The following is a 26,248-nucleotide window of genomic DNA, read 5'->3' as shown; positions in this document are numbered from 1 at the left end:
TTGCTTTGTTGTTAAAGTGTTCAATAAAGTAGAATTTTGTGTCTTGCAGTACCACTCAACGCCGCCAGAGTGTACGAGTGAGTCCCAAATGCTCTCTGCAATGCAACGTTGAGGAGGATGAACGTTCAACCAACCTTTGTTGAAATATTTCCCGAGGCTGGCGCTGTAGCTGTAGCTGCGATCGATCCCAAACCCTCCTGCGAACACCATCAATTTATTTTATTAGGGAACGAGATCGTCTAAAAGGCCAAGAGCTGCACGTTTTTATAGATCCGTGTTCAACAAGTCATCTTGACATTGCTCAGAGGAAATAAAAGTTGTTTATTGGGAATAAAAGAAGACTTGGCAACACAAGAAGAAGACGATTGCTCCACATCCAACACACGACCAAAATAAATCAAACTTCTTCTCTTCTGTTGACTTTGAACGCGTAAAGATGTGAAGGCAAAGGTAGGAAGTTACATAGGTGCTTTATTTGATTTTCAAGTATCTGTACTGAACTTGAGTAGTTATTTTTTCTGACAATTTTCTACTTATTCTCTGTACATTTGAAAAAATAAATCTGTACCTTCTACTTCTATGTGAAAATAGGCTGGTTACTTGTTTAAGTCTGAAAAAACACATACAGTGGTACCTTGACTTACTATATGAGCAGGGATGTTCGATACCACTTTTTTTCAGACTGATACCAATATGAGTATTCACTCTGGAGTACTCACCGGCACCAATTTCATTAGTACTTTTGATTGATCGAATTTCAGTTAACACAATGATATCATTGTGAACACAGACCTTTGTTTCTCTGTGACGCCCATGATGATTCGCCGGTGTTAAATTGCCGCAGTGTGGCGCATGTCAGATTTGTTTTGCCTTAAATATCGTCGGCTGGTATCGGCAGCCTTCATGAGAACTCAATTACATTATTTTATGTTTTTCTGATGTTTTCACATTTACATTTTACGACACACTGGTATTTGTCCTTGTTAAAAGCATGTAACAAAACATTATTTTTTTTTTAAATCAGTTTTTGTTTGTGTGGGGCGGGAACAAATTAATGTCATTTCCATTCAATTTGAATGGGGAGAGTTGATTTGAGATACGAGTGATTTATGTTACGAGCGTGGTCTTGGAACAAATTGAACTTGTAAGTCAAGGCACCAGTCAAGGTGAGTTCTTTGAACTACTACGTCTATTTTTCCCACAAGTATCTGTACTTCTACTTATAATAAGTACATACTGTGAGTACTTGGCGAGGCACAGGCCTCGGCGGAGGTTTCGTCTCACCTGGCTCCTTATTCCGAGCTTCGTGGTGTTTCCAGTCGGCGGGCAGCGTGGCGTTGCTCTCCACGCCGAACAGGCCGCGCCGCTCCCGTTCCGTGTTCTTCATGCTGCAGAACAGCTGCTTGTTGGTGTTCTGCGTACAAAACAAAAAAAAGTCAGCAGAAAAGGGGACAAAAGGGTGGGTGACCTTGAAGGAGTGCAGCAGCGTGAAGGTCACCTTGATGGTGCGGTCGTGGTTGTTGGGGAGGTGAGGCAGCGGCGGACGGTTGTCCCGAAGCGTGTGGTAGCTGGGGTTGGAGTAGTAGTGGTGGTAGTTGGGAGGAACGTCTGCGCACATGCACACATTCATCCATGACGGCACTTATTTCATTTTTACATCTTCACATTTTGTGATTCCCAAAAAATATGTATCCAAAATGCACAAGTTATGCTTTTAAGTTGTTGTTGTTTTTTTTACATAAAAATATGTACATGTTTTGTTGTTGTTTTCTGGGTAAGCTGAAACAAAAATTACATTTTTAAGAATAGTTTTTACAATTGTTTTGTTTTCTGTTTAAAATAGTCATTTCTTTTTATTTGCTGTTTCCTGGATACCTTTTGGAGTAGGGTTTAAATTATTATTGTTGTTGTTATTTTTTATTGTTTTCTGGGTACAATTTTTGTAAAATGTCGTTTCTTTTGTAGATAAAAATATAAACTAAAAAAAGAATAGTTTTTTTCTGTATTAAAAAGAAATCATTATTTAAATTCTACGTAAAATTTGTGTTGCCCAAAATAATGTAAAACTTGTACAAACAACAACTACTTTTTTTTACCCCATTTTAAAAAACTTTTCTAAAATATATATTTATTCATTATTATTATTATAGGATAAGCGGCAAAGAAAATGGATGGATGGATTATTATTACTGTTATTTATTTATTCTTATTATTTATATATATAAATATGTAGAGAGAGAGAGAGAGAGTCGTGCTCATCATTATTGGCATCCATGAAGTTTAAGTACTAAATGTGGAACATCTGAAGAAAATGAATCAGGTGAAACAACATTTTTCTATAGATACAAAATATTCTATTAATACAAAAGAGCAAATGATAAACAATATTTTATGGACAGATGAAACAAAAATAGGCTTTTTAGCAATGCACACAAACAGTATGTTTACAGATGGCGCAATGAGGCCTTTAAAGAAGACAACACCCTGCTACCAGTCAAGCATGGTGGAGGATCCATAATGCTGGGGGCTGCTTTGTTGCATCTGGTACTGGAGGCCTTGACTATACTGTATCCCAGGCATCATGGAATCAGAAAATTATAAAGAGGTTTAAGAGAGAAATATCTTACCCTGTGTAAGAAAACTTGGTTTGAGGCGAAGATCGTGGGTCCTCCAGCAAGACAAAGACCCAAAGCACACATCCGAAAGCACATGGGAATGATTGAAAAGGAAAACAAATTACTGTTTTAAAATGGCCAGCAATGATTCCTGATCTCAATCCAATTGAAATCTTTGGGGGGGAGCTGAAATCTGTCTGCCATTGGGGAAAAGAACCCTGCAAATGTTCAAGAGCTTGAACAAATTAAAACGGAAGTGTGGGGAAAAATACCACCTGGGAAGTGCAAAAAGCGTATAGATGGATACAAGAAACATTTGGAGGCTATCATCGCTGCCAAAGAGTGTGCAACCAAATATTAGGGAGGGATGCCAATATTGCTGCATATGCTGTTTTCTGTTTTTCTCTTTGAAAATGCAATATCCGGACGACTGGTTAGCATATCTGCCTCACAGTTCTGAGGACCCGGGTTCAAATCCGGCTTCGCCTGTGTGGAGTTTGCATGTTCTACCCTTGCCTGTGTGGGTTTTCTCCGGGTACTCCGGTTTCCTCCCACATCCCAAAAACATGCATGGTAGGTTAATTGAAGACTTTAAATTGTCCGTAGGTGTGAATGTGAATGCGAATGGTTATTTGTTTCTATGTACCCTGTGATTGGCTGGCGACCAGTTCAGGGTCTACCCCGACTCTCGCCCAGAGTCAGCACGCCCGCGAGCCTAGTGAGCATAAGCGGCACTGAAAATGAATGTTGTTAAATTACTTTGGACCTCCAATTTAAAGAACCCAATGATATAAGTTTGGTACATTTCCATGTATTTCTGAAAATATTATTCAGATTATGCAAAAAATGAAGGGTTGCCAATAATGGTGAGCATGACTGTGTATATATATATATATATATATATATATATAATTTTAAAAAAATTCTCGATAAAAAGTATTTTTAAAATAATATAAAACGAAAACGTAAAAAAGTAAAAATTACCTCACATTTTGTAAGCATTAAAAAACCAACATTTTTTTCTTTGTTTTCTGGATACTCCCTTTTTTCTAGATAGAAATTGTCTAAAATAATCAAACATAAATTATTTTTTTTTTTTTAAACTCAAACATCTGTTGTTTTTCTGGCTGATTTTTTTTATTATTCCCCACAATATCTTAAAAGTCCCATACATTTAAATGAACATTTTTCATTGTTGTTTTATTAAAAACTTACATTTTATTTCAGAATTTTTAAAATTTTTATTTAGATTACAGATTTTCCCTTTTTTTTTTTTTTTTTTTTTTTAAATGAGATTTTTAACATTTGATTTGTTGTCTTTTTGTTCAAGAGCAACAATATTAAAAGATGAGTGACTTCAGTCTTGGTACCAATTCTTCAATGTTCATGCAAAAAACTATTCACCAGGTTGAACATGTGGGCGGTGGTGACAGTGAGAATGTGCGGCGCGCGTGGTCTCGTCTACCTGGTACGGCGTACTCGGAGTTGACGGTACGGCTGGTGGCGAAGGAGACGGTGGGCGTGTTGTTGTGCTTGAGCTTCTGCTGGCGTCGGTAGAGCAGCAGCAGCACCAGCAGCAAAACCACCAGGATGACCAGCGCCACCACACCGCTGATGGCCGCCCAAGATTCCTTCTCGCCCGGCGGGAGCGGCACCATCACGCTGCCGGGCTCCGACGCCTCTGAAATCAAATAAGGTCAACATTCAAGACGTTTATTCTCATGTGCACACTGCAGAGTAAAAAAAATAATAAATGCATTTCTTACTTGCCTGCTTCCGTTCACAAGAATAGAAAATATAAACACAATAAGGTTAAAAAAAAAAGAAAGTCCACTAGCAGGAGGAGACAAGTGATATTTTAACATTTTGTTCTTGCTTCGGATTAACAAGAACCCTATTCTTGTTAAGTTATATCAGACATACGACTACAACTTTCTCGTCTGCCCTCTGTGAACAAGTCAAGAAATGTCATTATTTTTATTTCGAGATTTAAAAAAAAAATGTTTTAAATATGTTTCAGGCATTACTACTTTTCCAATTAGGAAGGAAAAAATGGGAATAAAAAAAAAAACGTTTTATTCTAATATAAAAATGTATTCATGAAAAAAGGGGAAAAATATTCATTCCGGAATTTAAAAAATGTAAGCACTTTTTCGATTTACAAAATCTAGATAGAAATTGGTAAATTTAAACACATTTTAATGAATTAAATCAATTAAGAATTGATTAAATGTACTTAGTAAATATTAATCAGTTCACGTTATTTATGTATTCATTCTTTCATTTATTATTTGTCAAATTAAATACACATGATTATTTATTATGCATTTTGTTATTTACAATTACAATTAAATCTCAGGAGTTAAAATACATATTTTTAAATGATAAATTTATTAATTTCCTTACACAAAAATACATTTTAAAAATGATGAAAAAATATGATTCAGTGGTTACAAAAATGTTATTTACAAAAAAGTAAACAAAAAAACTACGAATATGTAAGATTGGGAATTTTTTTTTTTAAAGACTATTACTATCAGGGCTGTTATCACTACAATTGTAGTGCAGATCCAGATAAAAGTGAAGATCCAGCAATGATCGGTTTTTCACTTTTGTTAACATTCGAGCCTTAGCAGGGGGTCCGCACTCCCTTATAGGATCATATCACGATAGGATATGATATACTCGCGTGCGTACCTTGTTGACAATCAGCACTGTCACACACACAGTCTCCCGTGGCGCGGTCGCACAAGACGTTGGCAGGGCAGGAGCAAGTCTGGGAGCAGAAAGAACCAAAACGTCCCACGCTGCAAGCTGGAAACGAAAAATGCATTTCAAATATACAATAAAGTAAGTTTGTGATTGAGACGAATATAATGAGTGGGCGCTGACGTATGGAGCAGTCGGTGGCGGTCCAGCCGGGAAGACACTGGCATTGACCGTCCCGGTGGTTGCACGTGGCGTTGTTGGCGCAGCGCACGCACACTTCGGAGCACCGCTTGCCGTAGTAGCCCGACGGACAAACTGCAGCAAACACACAATGTCAACAACTACACACATTTACAAGCCAAAGTTGAGAGAGAAAAGGGGTACTACGTGTCAATCGTCAAGCTAAAAATGGATTTATGTGCTCGTAGGTTGTGTTAAAAACAGTTGACATTAAAAGGCTTTCTTTATTAGTAATTAAATGAATATCAATAAATATCTTGATAAATAGGTGGCACGGTGGACCGACTGGTTAGAGCGTCTGCCCCCCGCCTGTGTGGAGTTTGCACGTTCTCCCCGTGCCTGCGTGGGTTTTCTCCGGGCACTCCGGTTTCCTCCCACATCCCAAAAACATGCGTGGTAGGTTGACGGAAGACTCTAAATTCCCCGTGGGTGTGAATGTTTGTGCGAATGGTTGTTTGTTTCTATGTGCCCTGCGATTGGCTGGCGACCAGTTCAGGGTGTACCGCGCTTCTCGCCCGAAGATTGCTGGGATAGGCTTCAGCACGCCGCGACCCTAGTGAGGATAAGCGGAACGGAAATGAATGTTGATAAATAAAGGTCAGATTAAAAAAAAATGGTGTGACTTTAAAAACATGAATATTATTATGTTTTTTTAAAAATTATTATTTTGATGCATTAGTGTAACACATTTCAAAGCAATAATATTCATTTTGCTGAGTTGACTGGGAAGAATCACAGTGAAAATGTGTCCGTGGACAAATGTTTTTGTTCACATTTTCGGAATAGAAATATTTTAAAAGAAATTTTTGTTCATTTTAAAACTCACATTTCTGGATGTTGTCTAGATGCAAATTAAAAAATCACGTTTTCGGTTGCTGCTTTTTGGATGAAAACAAAACAATTATTTATTTTTGCTGAATAAAATTAACAACGAAAAATCTGTTCTTAATTTTTTTTTTTTAAACTTTTCTGAATAAAAAAAGAAAAATAGAAAATGTAGTCATTTTCTGGATAAAAATTTACAAAATCCTCAATAAATAATTCAATGAAAAATCTGTTCACCTAAAATAAAAAAAAATCTTGTGAGTGCAAATTTTCAACAGCTGAAAATACATAGTTGTCGTTAGAGTCAAAATGGTCACCATTTCAAATTTGGAAAACTCGAGTGACGCGCACAGGTCTGCGAACGTTGCAGGCCCGAGAGTGGCTTTGGCTCCGACCCATGCACTGAGCAAGGCCCTTCCGAACTCTGGTCCTTATTCATGTTCCGTGGTTACGAGTAGAAAATATGAGGCCCACCTTGATGACAGTCGTCTCCCGTGTACCCCGGAAGGCAATCGCACTCCCCGGTCACATGGTGGCAGCGATACGACTGGCCGCAGGACGGGCATGATAAACTGCACTGGTCGCCGTACGTTCCCGATCTGCATTCTGGGGAAGCGGAGACGGGTCAGCCGCAAACTCGATTGGCGATCGGGCGTCACTGGTCGACACTCACTGTTCTGACAGGTGACGCCCCAGAAGCCCGGGCGGCACACGCACGCCCCCGTTTCCCGCAGGCAGGTGTCGCTGTTGGGACAGTGCTTGAAGCAGGTCTGGTTGCAATGGCGCCCCCAGAGGCCCTCCGAGCACGGCTCACTGCAACGTGGGCCTGACAGGGAGATTAGATATTATTATTATTAAGCATACTAAGTATGTAGCTAGTCCTGGTTTTTCACTTTGTACCTCAAGGGGCAATACCGAGTCACATTTTCATTGTTAGTGTCGATTTTAAAAAATTGCAAAATCTTTTCTTTGTTTTTTTTGGGGGGGATATTTTGGTTGTCTTCTTAGATTAAAAAAAACTTTCTTGATATTTTTGTCTGTCATAGATTTTTAAAAATTCAGATTTTTGTTATTTTTTTCTGGATTAAAAAAAAAAGTCAACCTTTTTTCCAGATTGTTGTTTTTGAGTAAATAAAAAACTTTTGTTGCTAATTCATTGGATAGAACTCTTTGTTTTCTATGTATTAATGATGTTTTCTGGATTAAAAAATACAAAACGTGTTTTTTCCTGATCTTTTTGTTTGTTTGTTTGTTTTGTTCTCTACATTTTTAAATTCAGATTTTTTAAAAAAGAAAATTCTGATTAAAAAAAGTCAACCTTTTTTGTTTTGCAGATTTAGACTTTCGGATTGTTAATGTATAGTTTAACTGCTGCTTTTTGCAATTAAATGTTTCAACGCATGGGCACTAACCCGACCAGCCTGGCAGACAGTGGCACTCCCCTGTGGTTGGCTGGCAACCGTCAGCGTGGACGCAGTCGCATCTCCTCCGGCAGCCTGGCCCAAACGAGCCCATCTGCAAGTAGGAACCAAAGCCAATCAGGAGAGTCTCTCTCCAGACTCTCGACTGGACAAATGCCACACAAAATGCTACAATGGCGGGGTGCTGTCGCATGGCCGGTTGCCACAGCAACGAAAACAAGAAAGGCTTCCAAGCCAGAAATTGTAGAAACATTTAATACAGCAGACATAACAATGTAAATGAATGCAAAAAAGTTATTCGGTCACGACAGACGTCTACACATGGTCACTTGTTGCTAGGCAACATTTAGTTCATTGATAATTGCGCCATAGATTGGTGTCACAATTCGCATATGGCAGCCGCGCCCACTAAGATAGTCAAAGGTCCGACTGATAGATTATAAGATGTTAATTATTTCTCTGTATTCAATGTAAAATACATATCGGAAGAAAGAAAAATGTTCTTCTGCACACTTTTGTTTTTGAGTTCTAAATGTTTTTGAAAAATTGTTTAAAGACTTGAGTCACTGATGGTGTAGTGGTACACTCGCCTGACTTTGGTGCAGGCAGTGTGGGTTCAGTTCCCACTCAGTGACGGTGTGAATGTGAGTGTGAATGGTTGTCCGTGTCTATATGTGCCCTGCGACTGACTGGCGACCAGTTCAGGGTGTAGTCCGCCTTTCGCCCGAAGTCAGCTGGGATAGGCTCCAGCGTCCCGCGACCCTAACCAGGATAAGCGGTGTTGAAAATGGATGGATGTTTAAAGACTTTTGCTGTTTTTTCTGTATTTTTTTGGTTTTTTTGCTTTTTAAATAATTATATTTTTTGTTTTCTGGATAAATAATAAAACAAGCATTTTTGTCTTTCCTGATTTTTTTTCAGTTTTTTAAGATTTTTTTAATTTATATTTTTATAGTTTTTTTCTGACCTTAAAAAAGTCAAAATGTTTTTCTTATCCAGATTTTTTTTTAAATAACTATTTTGCTGTTGTTTTCTGCATAAAAAACATATTTTTTGTTTTCTGGATAAACATTTTCCAAATGTAGTTTTTTTTCTGGACTAAACACTGATTTCTTTGTTTTGCAAATTTAAAAAAGATGTTTGTTATTTCCCAAATTTACAAGAATAGGTTTGTTGTCATTTTCTAGATTCAAAACACTTTTTCTTGTGGTTTCTGGACTGAGGAGAGAAATCCAGTTTTTAAATATTATTTTCTGGATAAAAAGCATACTTTCTTGTAACTTTGTAGGAAAAAAGTGCTACATTTTGTTTTTGTGTATTAAAAAAGTAAACTTTTTTTTCTCTCTAGATAAAAGAAAAACTAATTTTAGTTGTTGTTTCCCGTATAAATCTTTGCGATTTGTTTTCTGGATAAAAGTATTCAAAGTTTGGGGCTGTTTTCTAGATTCAAAGTGCTATTTTTTGTGTTTTGCTGGGTTTCGGGGGGAAACCTAGTTTTTTGTTATCATTTTACAGATAGAAAAATGTTTTTTTTTTTTTTTTTTTCTGCATTAAAATAAAGATGTGTTTGTTTCTTGGGAAAAAATGCAACATTTTGTGTGTTTTCCGTTTTTCCTTGTTTTATTTTTGTGGTTTCCCGGATTTAAAATGATGAAAAATAAAAAAATTTGTGTGTGCTGGATGTAATAAAATGAGAGCAATTTTTGTTTTCTGGATTCAAATTCCTTTTAGTTTTGTTCTTGTGTGCTTTCTGGATGAAAAAAAAACATTTTGTATTTGTTTTCTGGGTACAATTTTTGGGGGATTTGTTTCCTGATTTTAATGAATTTTTTTTTTTGTTTGTGTTCTGGATAACAAAACATCAAACATACGTGTAAAAGGAAAGAAACACTGTTATCTACTGAGTCTGTAGTGGTGCTGCACCTCGTGCGCTCAAATGCATACACATTTCTTCTAGACTTTCCTAGTTAACAGCGTAACGCCTTTATTTTGATTGAGTGGAAAAGTTCACAAAGCTCACCGGGCACGACTGGTCGCAGCGGGCCCCCTGCCAGCCGGCCATGCAGGTGCAAGATCCGTCGAGAAGGTTGCATTTTGCCCCGTTGGCGCACTGACAGGTGCCATTGCATCCGCGGCCCCAGGTCCCCTTCGAGCACGGAGCTGAGCAGTCGGGTCCTTGCCAGCCTAAAGACATAATAAAAAATGACATTACGGCAGGACGGTTTAACGCATCATGGGCCGTGTGTGTGAATAACCTTCTTTGCAGAAACAGGTGCCGTCAATGGGCGAGCAGTCCACAAAATTCTTGCAGGAACATTCCAAGGAGCAGTTCTTGCCGTGGGTGCCACTTTTGCACGCACTCTCGCAGTGAACACCCTGGGTAAAAAAAAATCACAATCAGTAAAAACTGGAGTAGAAAGAAGACCTCCATCAAGGCCCAAATGTTCCACAGTTGAGTCTAGGACAGTGTTTTTCAACATTTATTGAGGCAAGGCACCTATTTTACATTAGAAAAATCTCACGGAGCACAACTTAACAAAAATGTCACAAAAAGTTAAATGATATTATATATATTTGTTGCATTAAATTCTATTAATATTTTCAGACAGTCTATTATGTTCATTTGGTAGCGTATCTCCTGTCATGTGGATGTTCGCTTTATTTGTCCTATCAGATTTCAGCTTCTGTGTGTTGCCGTGTCAATGTAATCTGCCCAGGGCCTTCACAATCAGTAGTGCAGGCCCTTGGAAATTAAACCAAGCCCTAGCCTTTTTGGTGCCCTATGCAAATGTACACAGAGTAATACATTCAATAATCATCATCTCTGGGGAGTATGATGTATTTTATGTAAATGTCTTCTTTTTTTGTCATGTTACTGATAAATATTGATTGTGAACTGCTCCAGATGCGTTGACTATCTAGTGCAGTGTTAGGCAGGCTCCCTCTAGTGGTAGATGAAAGAATCACTGCGCCTAATGTTTAAACTGTGCTTTCTGACCGTGTAGCCGGGGACGCATCGGCACTGTCCGGTGGCGCCGTGGCACACGCCGCCGTTGACGCACAAGCAGGGCTCCAAGCAGCCATCGCCGTAGAAACCGTGGGCACACGTTTCGTTGCAGTGTAGCCCGGCCCAGCCCGCCTGGCACGTGCACTCGCCTTTCATCGGGTGGCAGCTGAAGGGAATAGTCAGGTGGTCAGTAACATAACACTGTGCGGCATTTCGGATTTAATTTAACTTCAAGTAAACACAGTACTTGAAATGAAAATCTGAAAAATTTAAAACCTTTTTGACTTTTAAAGCAGATTATTTTTGTCTATTTAAAACAACAGACTAGAAAAGAAACTATTGTTTTCTGCATTTCCGTAATGAAGCCTTTAAAAAAGTAAACATCTTTAATTTTTGCTTACTGGATTTAGAAAACCAAGATTTTGTTATTGTTTTCTGGATTTGAAAAAGATAAATATTTTTCGCTTTTCTGGATAACATTTTAAAGAAATTCATTCATTTTTTTGCTAGGGGAGGATTATTTACGTGCAAGTGGCCACAACCAAGGTTAGAATGGGCGCTAACAAATAAGCAGTTTTAGCGGAACTGAACAGCACTTGTTGTATTTAGCACAGCGTATGTGATTTGTCAAGTTTGGCTTGTATATACGGACACACAGTATGTTCACCTGAGCGTGTGTTTGTCCTGGCAGAGACACGCGCGTTCACAGTGCATGCCGTACTTTCCGTGCGGGCACATCCTGTCCTTGCAGCTGGGCCCGCTGAAGCCGGGTTCGCAAAGGCAGCCGCCGTCGATGTTGTAGCAGCGAGCGCCATTCGCGCAGTCGCACGTGCCCTCGCAATCCTGACCGTAAGAGCCCACCGCGCACTCCTCGTTGCACCTGAGCAAGCAAAATGCCATTTTAAACACAGAAAAACATCTACATGCAATGGATGTGCTGCTTTTGTGAGTTTTCCATGGGGATTTTATAACAAAGGGCAAGTGGGGCAGTACCCAACTAGCTCCAAAAGAAGACAAAATATATACATATATACTTAAGTACATTAAGTAAATTACACATTTCTATTTTTTGTCTATAAATGTATTTTCTTTGGTGTTATTCATTTAAAAAAACATTTTGTTTGTACATTTTCCATTGATCCATTTTCTATACCTCTTATCCTCGTAAGGATCGTGGATGTGTTGAAGCCTATCCCAGCTGACTTCCGTCGAGAGGCGTGTGTAAACGCTGGACTGGGCGCCAGCCAGTTACAGGGCATATATAGACAAACATCCATTCATACTCACATGCACACCTAAAGACAATTTAGAGTCTTCAATTAAGCTGTATTTTTGGAACGTGGGAGGAAACCGGAGTACCCAGAGAAAATCCAGGCAAGCACAATGAAAACATGCAAACTCCACACAGGAAGAAATGAGTCGACAGTAATTCATGAATTCTTCCTAGCAACAAGTGAACTCTGTGCCATATAAAAGAGTCCTAAATACGCACAAATCGTCTCTGAACTGTGCTGTGATCGGTTGATGCATATCTCCTGCACTTTAACTTAATCAGGGACCTTGACGACTACACACCTGTTCCCGGTGAACCCTTTGGCACACTTGCACTGTCCTGTCTCGGGATCGCAGTTGCCACGATTGTGGCAAATGCACTCCTCGGCGCAGTTGGGTCCGTACCGTCCCTCAGGACAGCGCTCCGTGCAGACAGAACCCTATAAGGCAGCAGTAGTTTCGAAAAAAAACCCAAAAAAAGTCAGTTTAACAGGACACGAAGCAGAAGTACACTGAACAAAAAATCTAAACACAACACTTTTGTTTTTGCTCCCATGTTGGCCTTTTATTGTGGGCAGCCTGATCTGGATGGATTATTTCGGAAAAAGAGAAGTGCTCACTAACAGATTTAGACAGATTTGTGAACAATATTTGAGAAAAATGGGCCTTTTGTGTAGATAAAACACGTCTTACATCTTTGAGCTCATCTCATGAAAAATGAGAGCATAAAAAAAATCTTGTGTTTATACTATATTTTTGCTTTAGATTTACATTATGGGACTTATTTCTCACCATCCATCCAGGAGGGCAAGCACAGATCCCTTTGCCCCGACAGATGCCGCCATTTTGACATGGACACCGCGCCGGACACTTCCTGGAGCACGGCCTCTCACAGCTAAAAGTGCATCCAATAATATCATTTCGTTGGTGCAGGTGTACCTAATGCAGTGCTTTACGGAGACCAAGGCACATATTTTACATGAGAAAAATACAAACACAACTGTACACCACTAAACAAAAATACAGTTTAAAAAATACACTGAGAAAAACCAAGAATTTTGTTTTTCGTGACATCCTCCTCCTCATAACATCTGATTGATTGAAACAGAGCATAAAAAATTGACCTTAAGTAACGAGCCACATGCTGCTTCACCACGTCGAAATACATTATGCAATTCCATTACGGTATAGAAGTGTTTCCAAACCTTTATGGAGCCGAGGCACCCATTTTACTTTAGAAAAATCTCACAGAAACTACCAAACAAAAATATCACCGAAAGTATAGCAAAATAATGGCGATTTCGTCTATATTTAATTACAAATGGAAATGGACTAACTCAGCGTGAAATGTGTGCCTTTTTTAGCTGAACAGATATACTCACAGGAAGTTAAGACTTATTGTGTTGTATGAATAGCAACTGATTGCTACACAGGTTAATATTACCTTCTGCCATGTAGTGGAAGAGCATTTTATTGTTCTGTCTGTCACCATGTCGCTAGCATAGATAGATGAACAAAAGTATGTTATTTGCAGTAGTGTAAACTGGGCGTGAGTAAAAATATCAATTAATGGGTGCATTGCAATATTCAATATTGAATTCTCAATTTAATATCGACTCAGCAAATCGCCTGTAGCGATTCAGCTCCTGGTCAGTGGGAGGCGCTTTGCATGGCAATCTCGTTGTATGGACGGAGGCCGCACTCGACAAAACAACAACAAAATGGTGACCAAAGTCAGCAGCAGCGGCACGAAGCCAGCACCTTCAACTTTAAAATCAGACGTTTTGAGTCATTTTGGATTCCTGTATAAATCCGGAACATGAGTAATAGACAAAAATAAGGTATTTAGTAAGATAGGCTGGGCAGAAATGTTACTTTCGTCACAAAGGCCACATAGAAATTTTATTTGAATCACAATCAACACAGGTTAAATTTAGCTCCTTGCCAAAAAAAAAAAAAAAAAAAGATCCCTCGGTTGAGATGTATCACTTCAATAATACCTTCTTGACACCAATCACTACTTTCCTATTTGCCTGTTCTAATGTCATCTTATGGCAATTTAGGGCAATACTCTCATCATGGTTGGTAATCAGTGCCCTAAATTACTTACAAGGTGCCGGTGAAGCCGTCACGGCACAAGCATTCTCCGCTGGCTTTATTGCAGGATCCTCCGGTCCCGCACTTGCACTTCTGCAGGCAGCCCTTCCCGAAGGTTCCGGCAGGACACGTATCTTCGCAGTGGCGTCCAATGAAACCCGGCGGGCACTGACACATGCCCTTGACCGGGTCGCAGAGCGCGCCGTTCTCACACTTACATTGCTGGCCACAGCCAGGACCCCAGCGTTTATCCTCACAGGCTGAGGGGAGAAAGACACTGTGGATTATTTCGAGTGGTTTGTGTTTCTGTCTGTTGTGCAAGGTGGCGGTTATCATGACCTGCAAGGAACAATCACATTACAGTAATTGTATGACACTTCTATATGCCACAGATTTTTTTGACTGTGGATTATTTCTAGCCTTTCAGTTTTTTTTTTTTTTTTTCATGATCACATTGCAGCAATTGTATTAATCATCTCTGTTGCATGACTGTTCCTCTTGCCAGATACTGATGATAACCACCAAGTCAAATCAAGTCAAGTTTATTTGTATAGCCCTTAATCACAAAAGAGTCTCAAAGGGCTTAACAGGCCCACAGTTGGCAAAGAACAAATAGAATTAATCCAATGAGTCAAAAGAAGTCTACAGCACAACCGGTTACGCACTGGCACATCTACATGATACGTGGTTTCTTGATTCAGGTGATCACTCCTCTGGCCAGTTATTCATGATAACCAACCACCTTGCACAATAGAAATAAAGAAGTTATGGTTTAATATTTAGATTGGAATGCATCACATTTCATACAGATGGGTATTTTATTGACTTGTTTGGATTGAAACGACGGGCGATCCAACTCAATACTCGTCAAATTCACATTCTTAAGGTGTCCCGCAAGGATTACAACCGAGCCCTCTGCCTTTTGTAACACTTCCTCCATCAGAGCTAGACCAGAACCCTTAGGAAGTCCCTCAAGAAGAATTCTTCATTTTATCAAGAAATGCTGGAGTATTGTATGCTCACAACTTGGTAGGAACAGTTTAGGGAACATTTTAACATGTTTTTTTCTTTTTAGCATGTTTCGACATTTTATTGTAAAACTTTTTACACGGTTCAATTCAAATGTATGTATGTGTTCACTGTGATGGGTTAAATGCAGAGAATAAATTTCGTGTGCATGCATGCATGTTCATGACAATAAAAGATGATTCTTCTTCTTCTTCTTCTTCTTAAATAAAACACTAGACATTTGCAGGACGCCACAGAAATTTTTGTGAGAAAAAAATAAATAGCGAAAATCTTTTCTTAAAGGCCTCCCTCGACCCTGGCACTTGAACCATTTTCCGACCATTCTTAACAACAGTCTTTAGCGTAACTTACAGTAATGGTGTCTATTTAGTACTGTGCACTTGAGAATTATGTCATGGAGAAAACAATTATTAAATAACTGTCAAAAACATTGAGTACATTTAGCCACACATAAATGAAGAACAGAACACTCTTGCACCAATTGTGGTTTTGCACCCCTCCCAACCACCCGCAACTCTTAGCTCCTGTCATCTAAAATCTGGGGTGTCGTCTTACCTACCGCCCAAAAGATTCAAATTGTCAGCGAGATTTGCATGGAGCTCACAAAAGATGGACTTCGTTTTAGCCAGCAGCGGACTTTCACACAGGGTTTGGGTTTCCAAGAGCATTCTGTCTGTCCAATGATATCATTGATGGATGGGCGTCAGTCACAAGAAAAACGGCGCCAACAATTTCATGTTGACCTTTGTGGATGTTATTTTTAAATCACTTGGTAATCTGAATCAAGGCCCGAGTCGTTCCTTGCATTTTTTTTTCTTTTTGTTGTAGGGCTATGGCTCCCAAAAGAGGTTCAACTCGATCCAAATTTGGCTCGGAGTGAGCTGCATTGCCAGTGTTTATGCGTCCAACGTTGTTGCTTCTTCTCATCTAAACGGATCGGCAGAGGGGGGCTCTGCTCAGCTCGGTCATGTTGACTAATGAGAAATTCAGCTGGTGCAGACCATTGTGTTTACACAGACCTTCTCATGGAGATTTACAGACATGACTTGATGGAAAAAAAACAAGAAGGTAGGATTGGTAGGTGTGCATTGACTCCCCCAAACATACTTTAGTACGTCAATAAAATTAATTTCGAACTTCTGAAGGTTCTAAACAAATATATAACAATATAACAACAACTAAAAGCAGAAGAGCAGATGATAAAACTAATTCTATTCCCAACCGGCATCCCACAGGGATCAGTATTAGGACCTTTACTTGGACTGCAGCACAATGGACAGACAAGAAAACAAATTATATCCTCCAAAAAACCTCACTGAAACGTGAAGAAGTTTTACAGGAGAGTGGATGGTAGAACAGCCTGTTATTGCTAATGCTGTCCCACAGGGATCAGTATTAGCAGCCTTACTAGGATATCAGCAATCTGGTCAGACATTCATTCATTAATTCATCTTCCGTTCCGCTTATCCTCACTATGGTCGCGGGCGTGCTGGAGCCTATCCCAGCAATCTTCGGGCGAGAGGTGGGGTACACTCCGAACTGGTTGCCAGCCAATCGCAGGGCACATATAAACAAACAACCATTCGCACAGAGATTCACACCTAAGGGCAATTTAGAGTCCTCAATCAACCCACCATGCATGTTTTTGGCATGTGGGAGGAAACTGGAGCGCCCAGAGAAAACCCACGCAGGCACGGGGAGAACATTCAAACTCCACAAAGGCGGGACCGGGATCCGAACCCCGGTCCCCAGAACCGCGAGGCAGATGTGCCAACCAGTCATTCACCGTGCCGCCTCTGGATGGACAATAACATATAAAATTATTTCCTCCATTAAACCAGACTAAAACTTTTAGAGGTTTTACATGACAATGGATGGTAGAGCAGACTATATTTGCTAACGATGTCCCACAGGGATCAGTATTAGGACCTGTGCTCAGACATCAGCAGTGAATGACTAAGAAGATAACCAATGATATTCTCCATAAATGAAATGAGAGGTTTTACAGGAGCTTGCATCTATGTATTTATCAATCTATCCATCTGCAAACTATTTATGGTGATGAGTCATTTTTATTCTGGTTTTGATGACGTCAGAAGCTCTGAGAGCTCGACAGATTTTTATTTTTTATTTTTTCAAACCCCAAAATGAAAAAAAATAAAAATAAAAAATCCCGGTATTAATATTTCACGCAAGAGTCATCATTTTTCCACCGCGACGTTGCTACCCTGATACACATTTTCCTGTAATATCGCTCAAGCTCAAACATCCAAACCACAGGAGTGCGTTTTGGAAGCTGCTTCAAAACCAGCTGCTGCGCTACGCTAACTTTTCAAAGTTGTTCCTGATGAGATTTTAATTGCTACTCGTGTGTGTGAATGTGATTTGGAGAGATAGCCACTCGGTGCAAAACCATAAGTCGCTTCCGAACATTAGATCATATCATTTTATACATGAGGCAGGATCTCTATATGGACCAGTATTTTAAACCGCCATCCCCCATCATTTCCATCCCCCTCTTCATGCTATTTAGCTTACTTGTAAACCTCAAAAAGCCCTCTCCTCCAATTTCACACGCTTAGATAACTTCACATGCAGACTGTTCCCAAAAACAGAAGGAAACAAAAATAGGTTTAAAAAGTGAAGGGGAACGGGTACAGATGGAGTATAAGGCGAGATGTGAAAAAGAGAAAAATTGTGGGCTAATTTTTTCCGTTTCATTGCTGTCAAGACAGCAACTGCTACCCGTTAAAGCTAATTCCCTCTCTCTGCTGCACAGGGAAAAACAATAATAAGGTAGCGTACTTTTGACCCATGTGAAGCAGGCTATGGAAAAAAGCCCCGCTGGCCAATGAGATGCAGCTCTGATTTCACTCTTGATTAAAGAAAAACAACTTGGTTGTGAACTGGTGACGTCCAGAAAAAAAGATTTGTGTATCTCATTCATGCATGAGTGTAGAAAAAACATAAGCCTTCTACGACTTGTTTTTGAAAGTCACAATAACAAGATAGACTGCGTGGAGCTCACAAAATCACAATTTACATAGAGGCTTGCCGAGTAGTGTCCCTCAGGGATCACTACTAGAAACCCGGACATTAGGATAACGGTGATAAATTTGGCGTTTTACAGATTGAATTGTATTTGTGATAATATGATGAATGACTCATAACACGTTACATGAAGATATTACTGAATTACGATAGACTTGTTACTCTGCTGTAAAAGTAACGTGAAAAGTTGAAACATCCATCCATCCATTTTCCGTACCACTTATCCTCACTAGGTTCACGGGCGTGCTGGAGCCTGTCCCAGCTGACTCTGGGTGAGAGGTGGGGTACACCCTGAACTGGTCACCAGCCAATCGCAGAGGTGAAACATTTATAATAAATTAAATTTAAATTTAAATATTATGTTCTTGTAATACATTCCGTCCAAAAGTTTGGGTTATTTGTTAGGGAATTTCTGAAACCACGCTATTTAGCTAATGCGATTATTCAGAAATTGCTTCTGGCAACATCACTAGTTGACTTATTTTGTAGTTTCAAAATAACACAAAACAATAATACATAAATTTACCATACATTACTTGAAGGGTTGTTATTAGCAGACTATTCCTGAACAGCGTCACCCAGGGATCACTGTTAGGTCCCCTATTTTGAACAAAACATTAGAGTCTGTTATCAATATTGATAAGTCATATTTATATTTATTAATATTAATGAGGAGTGTGTAAGAGGACCACTAAAGCCTCTTTCTGGGCTGAAATTCATGACTTCACTATGCTGTTTTCATTGGAGAAAAGCCTGGTGTTTTTAATGGCCCCAAGCTACTTTGACTGACGCAGGGACGTCGTTCCTTGTTGCATCTGGGTTGTTTATTGATGTTGAATGTTTGCACGTGGCACATTAGTAGCTGGGATTCATGGGAATAGATTTTATTTATTTATTTATTTATTTATTTTAAGTTTCCGTACCACTGGAGCAGTCATCGCCTCGCCAGCCTCCCTCGCACTGACAGCGGTCCGGAGCCAGGCAGCGGCCGTGGACGCACTCTTTGGTGCAGCGAGCTGGGGAGATGAAACACAGATGGGGCAAATAATGACAATTTAGGGGGAAATGTATCACAACATGTCATCAAATGAACACAACATGTCGTTATGCATAATGATATGTTCATTGGATGATAAAAGAATGAAAGCCCTTGTTTGGAAAGAGAGCACCTTTAGAAGTCATGACCAGAGATGTTTCAGTTATACAAGTCATGCTATTTGACACACTGTATGAGAGGGTTCCAGTGATTTAAAGGTACAATTTTCTTTTCCTGTGTTTGAGTGTGCATGGTTTCACTTTATATATAAAAGTTACCACTGGATTCAGTCATCATGAGGTAATCTGTACTATAATTACATGAAAAGCTACAAATAGAAACTCATAAAAAGAAACTAAAATATCCTTTGTTTAAAAAAAAAGAAAGAAAAATCACTTTGCTATTGAGTTCCTAGGAAAGGAATTTCTATCAAAGTTATTAACATGTCCACCAAGGAAGTGCTTTTTTTGTGTGTGTGCCGGCAGAATTACAAAAAAAGTACAAAAATGAGGTAAAAACTAAGGAAGAAGTTAGGGAATTACATTTTTTTTTGTGGATAAAGGTGTGAACCCACCAATTTTCTTCCATAGCATCACACAAAGTTTCCTCAGTCAGGTCAAATGGTGGAAAATATGGAGAAATCCTTTAAGTCAACTGAAATCTGAAGTGAAATTTCCTGATGGGAACATTATTGGGGCTTTTCGCAAGTGGAGAGCGACACGGCTTCAGCCAGTACAAACAGCGACAAGCCACACATAACCCAAACCTTCAATTTAGGAGAAAATGCTCCGTGTTGACGGTGCTGAAGAAAACATTACTGGGCTTCATGTGTCAAATGGGGTTTCTTTAAAAACATCAGTTTTGAAATCTCCAATAACAGTTTTGTCTACCACTATTTAGACAGGCTCTAGTTGACACCGAAAATCGTAGGTATTCATTCAAAGACATTTAAAGGAGACTATTTTATTATTCATCATCCTCACCCTGCTCCCCTCTACCTGTTGGGAACGGCTTTTGTTACCGTGACGAGGACAGCGCTTGGGGGGTTCCGACGAGGCAAGCATCTACTACTAGCCCAAAAGCATGGGTTGTGTTTTCACTGGTGAAAGAACGTAAATTATTGTTGTGATGGCATAGTGAATTGTCGTACAGTAGTCGTTTATTGATGAGATTACGTTCCGGAACCCCCCGAGATAGACGAAAATCCGTGAAGTAGTGACCATATAGTTATTTTATTATTTATGTAGTTTAAAGCTTTATGCATAATACCAATACAAAATATGCATGTAAGGAGTTAATGTTTTTGTCCACTTGGGGTTGCCATCCTCACATTGTACACTGTAATATCGCACTTTAGAAGCTGGGGCCAGGCCTTTTGAGTGCTATGCGAATCAAAGTAGACGTAGCCGTGCAGTTGTGTAAGCCAGTCCTGCTAGCAGTTAACTCATTGGACTTTATGTTCTTTTTTTAAGTGTGAAATGATCCCACACTTTAGACATTCAGTCTTTTATGCACTCTTTCCTCCTGGCTCGCACTTATTGCTATATGAGTCTGCAGTAATATTCCATGTGCAAAAATGATCACTGCTAAATCCCGTGATATAGCGAAAAAAATGCAATTTAAATTAGATATGCGCGATTTAAAAATCCACGATAAAGTAAGACTGCGATACGGCAAAGGATGACTCTATTCTCTTCTGATGCAACGTAATAACAAAACTTTATTTTGACTTACGAACGCATTTGTCGCGGCTCTCGTAGTAGCCCGGGCAGCACTGGTAGCGTTTGCGGTAGTCCGTCTTCACGGCCTGCCTGTAGGCCGTCTTGTAGGTGATCCTGGATTAAGCACAACAACAGAGCAGGGTCAGGAAATCGTCATTTCGGCTAATGATGATGTCGTTGTTACCACTAAAGCCTCTGCTGACGTGAACACTAACAGAAGCACTGACCTACATTTACAACCAAAATTGTAATATTTGTTAACATGAACATAAAAAGTTTAATTTAATTAATACTCAAGAGTCTATTCTTGTCGTTTGGTGCTGTACTGCTTCCAGTACGCGTATGTTGACATTAGATTTTTGATCCAGTCAGATTTCAGAGGTGTCCAAAGTTTTCAATCCATGGGCCACATACTAAAAATTGAAGGAAGCAAGGACCACTTTGACAGCTTTAATTTATTGAAGACACTAAACACCTCCATCAGTGTAGGTAAAGCTATGCAAAACTCTAGCTTCAATATAGTGTATATTTAAACAAAGCAGCTCGGTAATAAAGCAAAAAGGCACTGATTTTTTTGGGGGATTTTTGCGGTGGCCAGTGGCCCTGTATCCCAATAGAATAGGTCCACTCCTGCACTGAGCAGTAGCAGACTCCCATATCCACATTTTGAACCAAAATAGGAGCATTCTGTACTGCGCCGACCTTGGTGTACAACCCTAATTCCAATGAAGTTGGGACGTTGTGTTAAACATAAATAAAAACAGAATACAATGATTTGCAAATCATGTTCAACCATCTTTAATTGAATACACTACAAAGACAAGATATTTAATGTTCAAACTGATAAACTAATAATAATCATCATAATCAAATAATCATTAACTTCGAATTTTATGGCTGCAACAGGTTCCAAAAAAGCTGGGAAAAAGCTGTCATGTTTACCACTGTGTTACATCACCTTTTCTTTTAACATTCAATAAACGTTTGGGAAGTGAGGACACAAATTGTTGAAGCTTTGTAGGTGGAATTCTTTCCCATTCTTGCTTGATGTACAGCTTCAGCTGTTCAACAGTCCGGGGTCTCCGTTGTTGTATTTTACACTTCATAATGGGCCACACATTTTCAATGGGAGACAGGTCTGGACTGCAAGCAGGCCAGTCTAGTACCCGCACTCTTTTACTATGAAGCCACGCTTTTGTAACACGTGCAGAATGTGGTTTGGCATTGTCTTGCTGAAATAAACCGGGGCGTCCGTGAAAAAGACGTTGCTTGGATGGCAGCATATGTTTCTCCAAAACCTGTATGTACCGTTCAGCATTACTGGTGCCTTCACAGATGTGTAAATTTACCCATGCAATTGGCACTAACACAGCCCCATACCATCATAGATCCTGGCTTTTGAACTTCGCGTCCATAACAGTCCGGATGGTTCTTTTCCTCTTTGGCCCGGAGGACAAGACCTCCACAATTTCCAAAAACAATTTGAAATGTGGCGCCACGGTGGTCGACTGGTTAAGAGCGTCCGCCGTTTTCCCGTAGGTGTGAATGTGAGTGTGAATGGTTGTTTGTTTATATGTCCCCTGTGATTGGCTGGCAACCAGTTCAGGGTGTACCCCGCCTCCTGCACGATGATAGCTGGGATAGGCTCCAGCACGCCCGCGACCCTAGTGAGGAGAAGCTGCTCAGAAAATGGATGGATGGATGGAATTTGAAATGTGCACTCGTCGGACCACACAACACTTTTCCACTTTTTTAGTCCATCTTAGAGTTTGTAGTTTTTATTTATGTTTAAGACAAGGTCCCAACTTTATTGGGATTGGGGTTGTACATAATACCGAATGATGTGTGACTGGTTGAAAACAAGGAAGTGGGAGATGAGAACGAATTTCTTCTATTCTCCTGCCTTTCCACCCATTGTAGAAAGTAAGTACTGTCGTACAATGCAGGCAAACAACACGGCCCGTGTGAAATGTTTATTTTAGACTATGCAGCGGGCCGCAAAAAAATTTATGGCAGCCCGCAAATAGCCGAAATTTGGGCAAACCTGTGTTGCCATGTCAATCTAATCTGCCCTGAACCTTCACAATCAGTAGTGCTAATTGTGAAGTCTTATGTTAGTCAGTTTAGCGTACTACCAACAAACAATGAAAAACACCATAGATAGATGTCGTTGTTACCTGTGTCGGGGGCATCTGTAGTTGGTCCGGGGGTCCGAGCAGGGCTCCTCAGTCACGTGGTCGTACGGGTGGGAGTAGGACTCCTTGACGGAAGTGGTGAAGCTGAACCGAAGCAAGCAAATACACACACACACACAAAAATCCCCTTTGGCTAAAATCAGGTCAAGTTGGCATCCACCATATCAAAGTGAAACAAGGAAAATTATTCAAAACAAATCACGATGCGAAGCTAACGTAGTATGAGCAAAAGTCATTTGCTTATTACAAGCTTTCAAAAGCAAAATGCAATGTGTACAAACGTAGCTAGCACCACAGATCGTAACTACGCCTCACATTAGTAGCATGACGTTAGCATTTTAAGCTCAGAATCAGAATCATCTTTATTTGCCAAGTATGTCAAAAACACACTACGAATTTTTTAAACAGTTACAGCTTTATTTTACAGAAGTACATTGATTCACTTGATGCAGACAAGGAGGCTGTTGATTTTTTCATGGCTTTAAATGACAATGGAGAGGGGGCAGGGGGGGGGAAGCGTTATTATGAATCCCACTTGAGTTCTAGGCAGTTCTACGCCCCCCTGGAATTTGGTTGGCTGTATCCGCCCTGCTGCAATATTATTAGGTGCTGCATCCAGGGCGGGAGGACAGTGACTTCAGTGTGGCAGCGTTATTATGAAACACACCAACCCTAACCCTAACCAAAGCGATGGTTTTTATTTTGTACAAATATGATACATATTTGGAATCATCATCTCACTTCGTCTGTGTAGCCTGCTTAAATGCAGCAGCCAATCATATTGCTGCGGGGCTTCGGTGGGAGCCACAATAATGCAGGGAAGATGGCATAGCTTTATCCAGAGCCACGTTTCTAAAAGAGGCCTCACGTTAATAACATAATGTTGCATTTTGGTGAACTAGCTAATAACGGAATATAATTATTTTACAAAATTAGATTGTTGATTTGCCAATATTTTTTAGCACGACTGTATGTATGCGGCTAAACAGCTTTATCCAGAGCCCTGGATCGTAACTAGGCCTTAGATTAGCAGCATAAAATTAGCATTTTAAAATAACAACAACAACATATATATATATATATATAAATATATATATTACAGGTAATACAAGTACATTGTTTAGCTTGGAGCAGACAAAAGTTGCATTTGTTGATTTTTGGATGGATTCAAATGACTTGATCCAGAGCCAAGTATAGTAACTATGCCTCACGTTAGTATTTTCGGTTAACAAGCTACCGATAGCATAGCGTAATTTTACAGATAATACAAGTGCGTTGGTTAGCTTGGAGAGAAGCAGACTGTTTTTATTGACACAAATTTTTTAGTAATTCTAACAGCTATGCAGATGACCGTATAGCCTTATCCATACACTGTATTTATCTGCTTTAAATAACAGACACGTTTAACCATAATTACCTTTTTAAAGAACAATAATATATCCAGAGCATAAATTCAAGAGAATAATATTTGCCTGTGAGTATTTTTGTGTGCTCCGTTTATGTGTCGCTGCTCCATGTCTGTGTTAAGTAGCACTTGTTCGAACCTTTAGAATTACTGTAACTTCTATGCTAATTTTTGTATTGTATGTTAGCATTAAGCTAATGAGATGAAATGCTTTGGTTGAACATATTGGTGTTTAAATATGTAATGATTCATTTGCTTTTGTTTTACATATTAGTTTTAGAGTAAACTTCAACTGGGAGAGACAAATTACTAAAATATATATATTTTTTTAAATATGGTCTATCCATATTGAAAAACATTTCACCAGCGATAAAAAGGGGTTCACTGTACTGTATCTTGAGATCTAGGCTTGGAATTCACCAAACAAGGAGCTTAAATGTCTGAGAAAGTGATATAACATTCCAACAAGTGCTGACCTGTGCTCCTCCATCCTCTCCGTCATATCACACAGTGTATGAGAAAGTATGTTCTATAATTTATGTTATGACAGCAGCAGTAGCGACAGTGGTGCATTGGTTTGTTTTAGCCGTGCGGGCCTCACCTCTCCCACAGGCTGCACACATTGGGGTCTCGCGGGTTGAGAGAGTAGGCCAGGCTGAGCAGGAAGCAGAGAAGAAGAAGGACGTCCACGTAGTGCGTGGGCCGCATGGTCCTGCACGTGTCAGGGAGAAAAGCAAACATTACCCAGTTCAAAAATGCATGTACAAAGTATTTTTGTTCTAGATTTTTCATGACTTTAAACTTGGTCAGTTGGACCTGCAAATAAATAAATAAATGAATAAATAAAATGAAGGAAAGAACTAGAAGGAGACCAACAGAAGTTTCATCCCATTTTAATCATCCCTGTTATAATAGCAAAAATCTGCGGATAATGGACCCCTATCATAATTTAATTGAAAAAGAAAAAAATCTTATTAACCCAAAAAATCTTGGATAAGTGGGGATAAAGTATAAATTTGCATTTTCTGGGTTGGTTCCTCCCTAAAAGATAAAAGAAATGAAAAAAAAAGTTTTTTTTAAAAGAAATCCGCAAATATGCAGGGGTCCACTGTATTTGACCCCCAACATAACAGGAGTGTTAAGATACTGTATCATGTATGAGTGCTTGCAAACTACAAACCATTTTTTAAATAATATAATACAACAAGAAAATAACAAAATTGGGCTACATTTCTTTAAATACTTTTTTCTCAAGTTTTCTTTATTCTCTCTTTTTTTTTACTTCAAATTGGTCAAATAACATATCAGGAGGGTTTATATACAGTATGAGTGTTTGCAAATAAAAAATAAAAATAAAGAATAAAAAAAACATTAGGTCAGTAAAACACATTTGATCCTAATTTAATTTTTTATTTAAAAAACTGTTTTTTTCTTTCATTTTTTAAATTTTAAATCTCTCCCCAATTTAAATTTTTTTTTTCAAATTTATTTTGAATGTTTAACGTGTCTCAATTTGACCCACAGTATAACAACATGGTTAATATTACATGTATTTTTACAAACTAATAACAAAATACATATGATACAAAGAAAAAAAGGGCAACAATCAAGTCCAGCGGAAGAAG

The 26,248-nt window shown here is 39.2% G+C and overlaps 1 protein-coding gene across 1 annotated transcript in view; it reads right to left on the bottom strand.

Annotated features, from left to right (window-relative positions):
* pear1 (platelet endothelial aggregation receptor 1) overlaps positions 1 to 26,248 on the bottom strand; it is a 52,736-nt gene that overhangs the window by 3,717 nt on the left and 22,771 nt on the right. Inside the window, exons 2-21 of the mRNA XM_061775492.1 lie at positions 25,225 to 25,335; positions 23,201 to 23,302; positions 21,037 to 21,137; positions 19,190 to 19,282; positions 14,200 to 14,446; positions 12,882 to 12,984; positions 12,393 to 12,529; positions 11,485 to 11,697; positions 10,809 to 10,983; positions 10,066 to 10,186; positions 9,831 to 9,994; positions 7,802 to 7,904; positions 7,063 to 7,215; positions 6,864 to 6,995; positions 5,508 to 5,639; positions 5,313 to 5,429; positions 4,081 to 4,296; positions 1,499 to 1,608; positions 1,285 to 1,414; positions 135 to 197 (exon numbers count right to left, since the gene is read on the bottom strand). Coding sequence (XP_061631476.1) covers positions 135 to 197; positions 1,285 to 1,414; positions 1,499 to 1,608; positions 4,081 to 4,296; positions 5,313 to 5,429; positions 5,508 to 5,639; positions 6,864 to 6,995; positions 7,063 to 7,215; positions 7,802 to 7,904; positions 9,831 to 9,994; positions 10,066 to 10,186; positions 10,809 to 10,983; positions 11,485 to 11,697; positions 12,393 to 12,529; positions 12,882 to 12,984; positions 14,200 to 14,446; positions 19,190 to 19,282; positions 21,037 to 21,137; positions 23,201 to 23,302; positions 25,225 to 25,331 — 2,719 coding nt within the window. The 5' untranslated portion in view covers positions 25,332 to 25,335. The remainder of the gene's footprint in view (positions 1 to 134; positions 198 to 1,284; positions 1,415 to 1,498; positions 1,609 to 4,080; positions 4,297 to 5,312; positions 5,430 to 5,507; positions 5,640 to 6,863; positions 6,996 to 7,062; positions 7,216 to 7,801; positions 7,905 to 9,830; positions 9,995 to 10,065; positions 10,187 to 10,808; positions 10,984 to 11,484; positions 11,698 to 12,392; positions 12,530 to 12,881; positions 12,985 to 14,199; positions 14,447 to 19,189; positions 19,283 to 21,036; positions 21,138 to 23,200; positions 23,303 to 25,224; positions 25,336 to 26,248) is intronic.

The sequence above is a fragment of the Phyllopteryx taeniolatus genome, chromosome 6 (genome assembly GCF_024500385.1).
Source record: "Phyllopteryx taeniolatus isolate TA_2022b chromosome 6, UOR_Ptae_1.2, whole genome shotgun sequence".
NCBI classification, from domain to species: Eukaryota; Metazoa; Chordata; class Actinopteri; order Syngnathiformes; family Syngnathidae; genus Phyllopteryx; species Phyllopteryx taeniolatus.
This window is presented reverse-complemented; position numbering and strand designations above follow the sequence as displayed.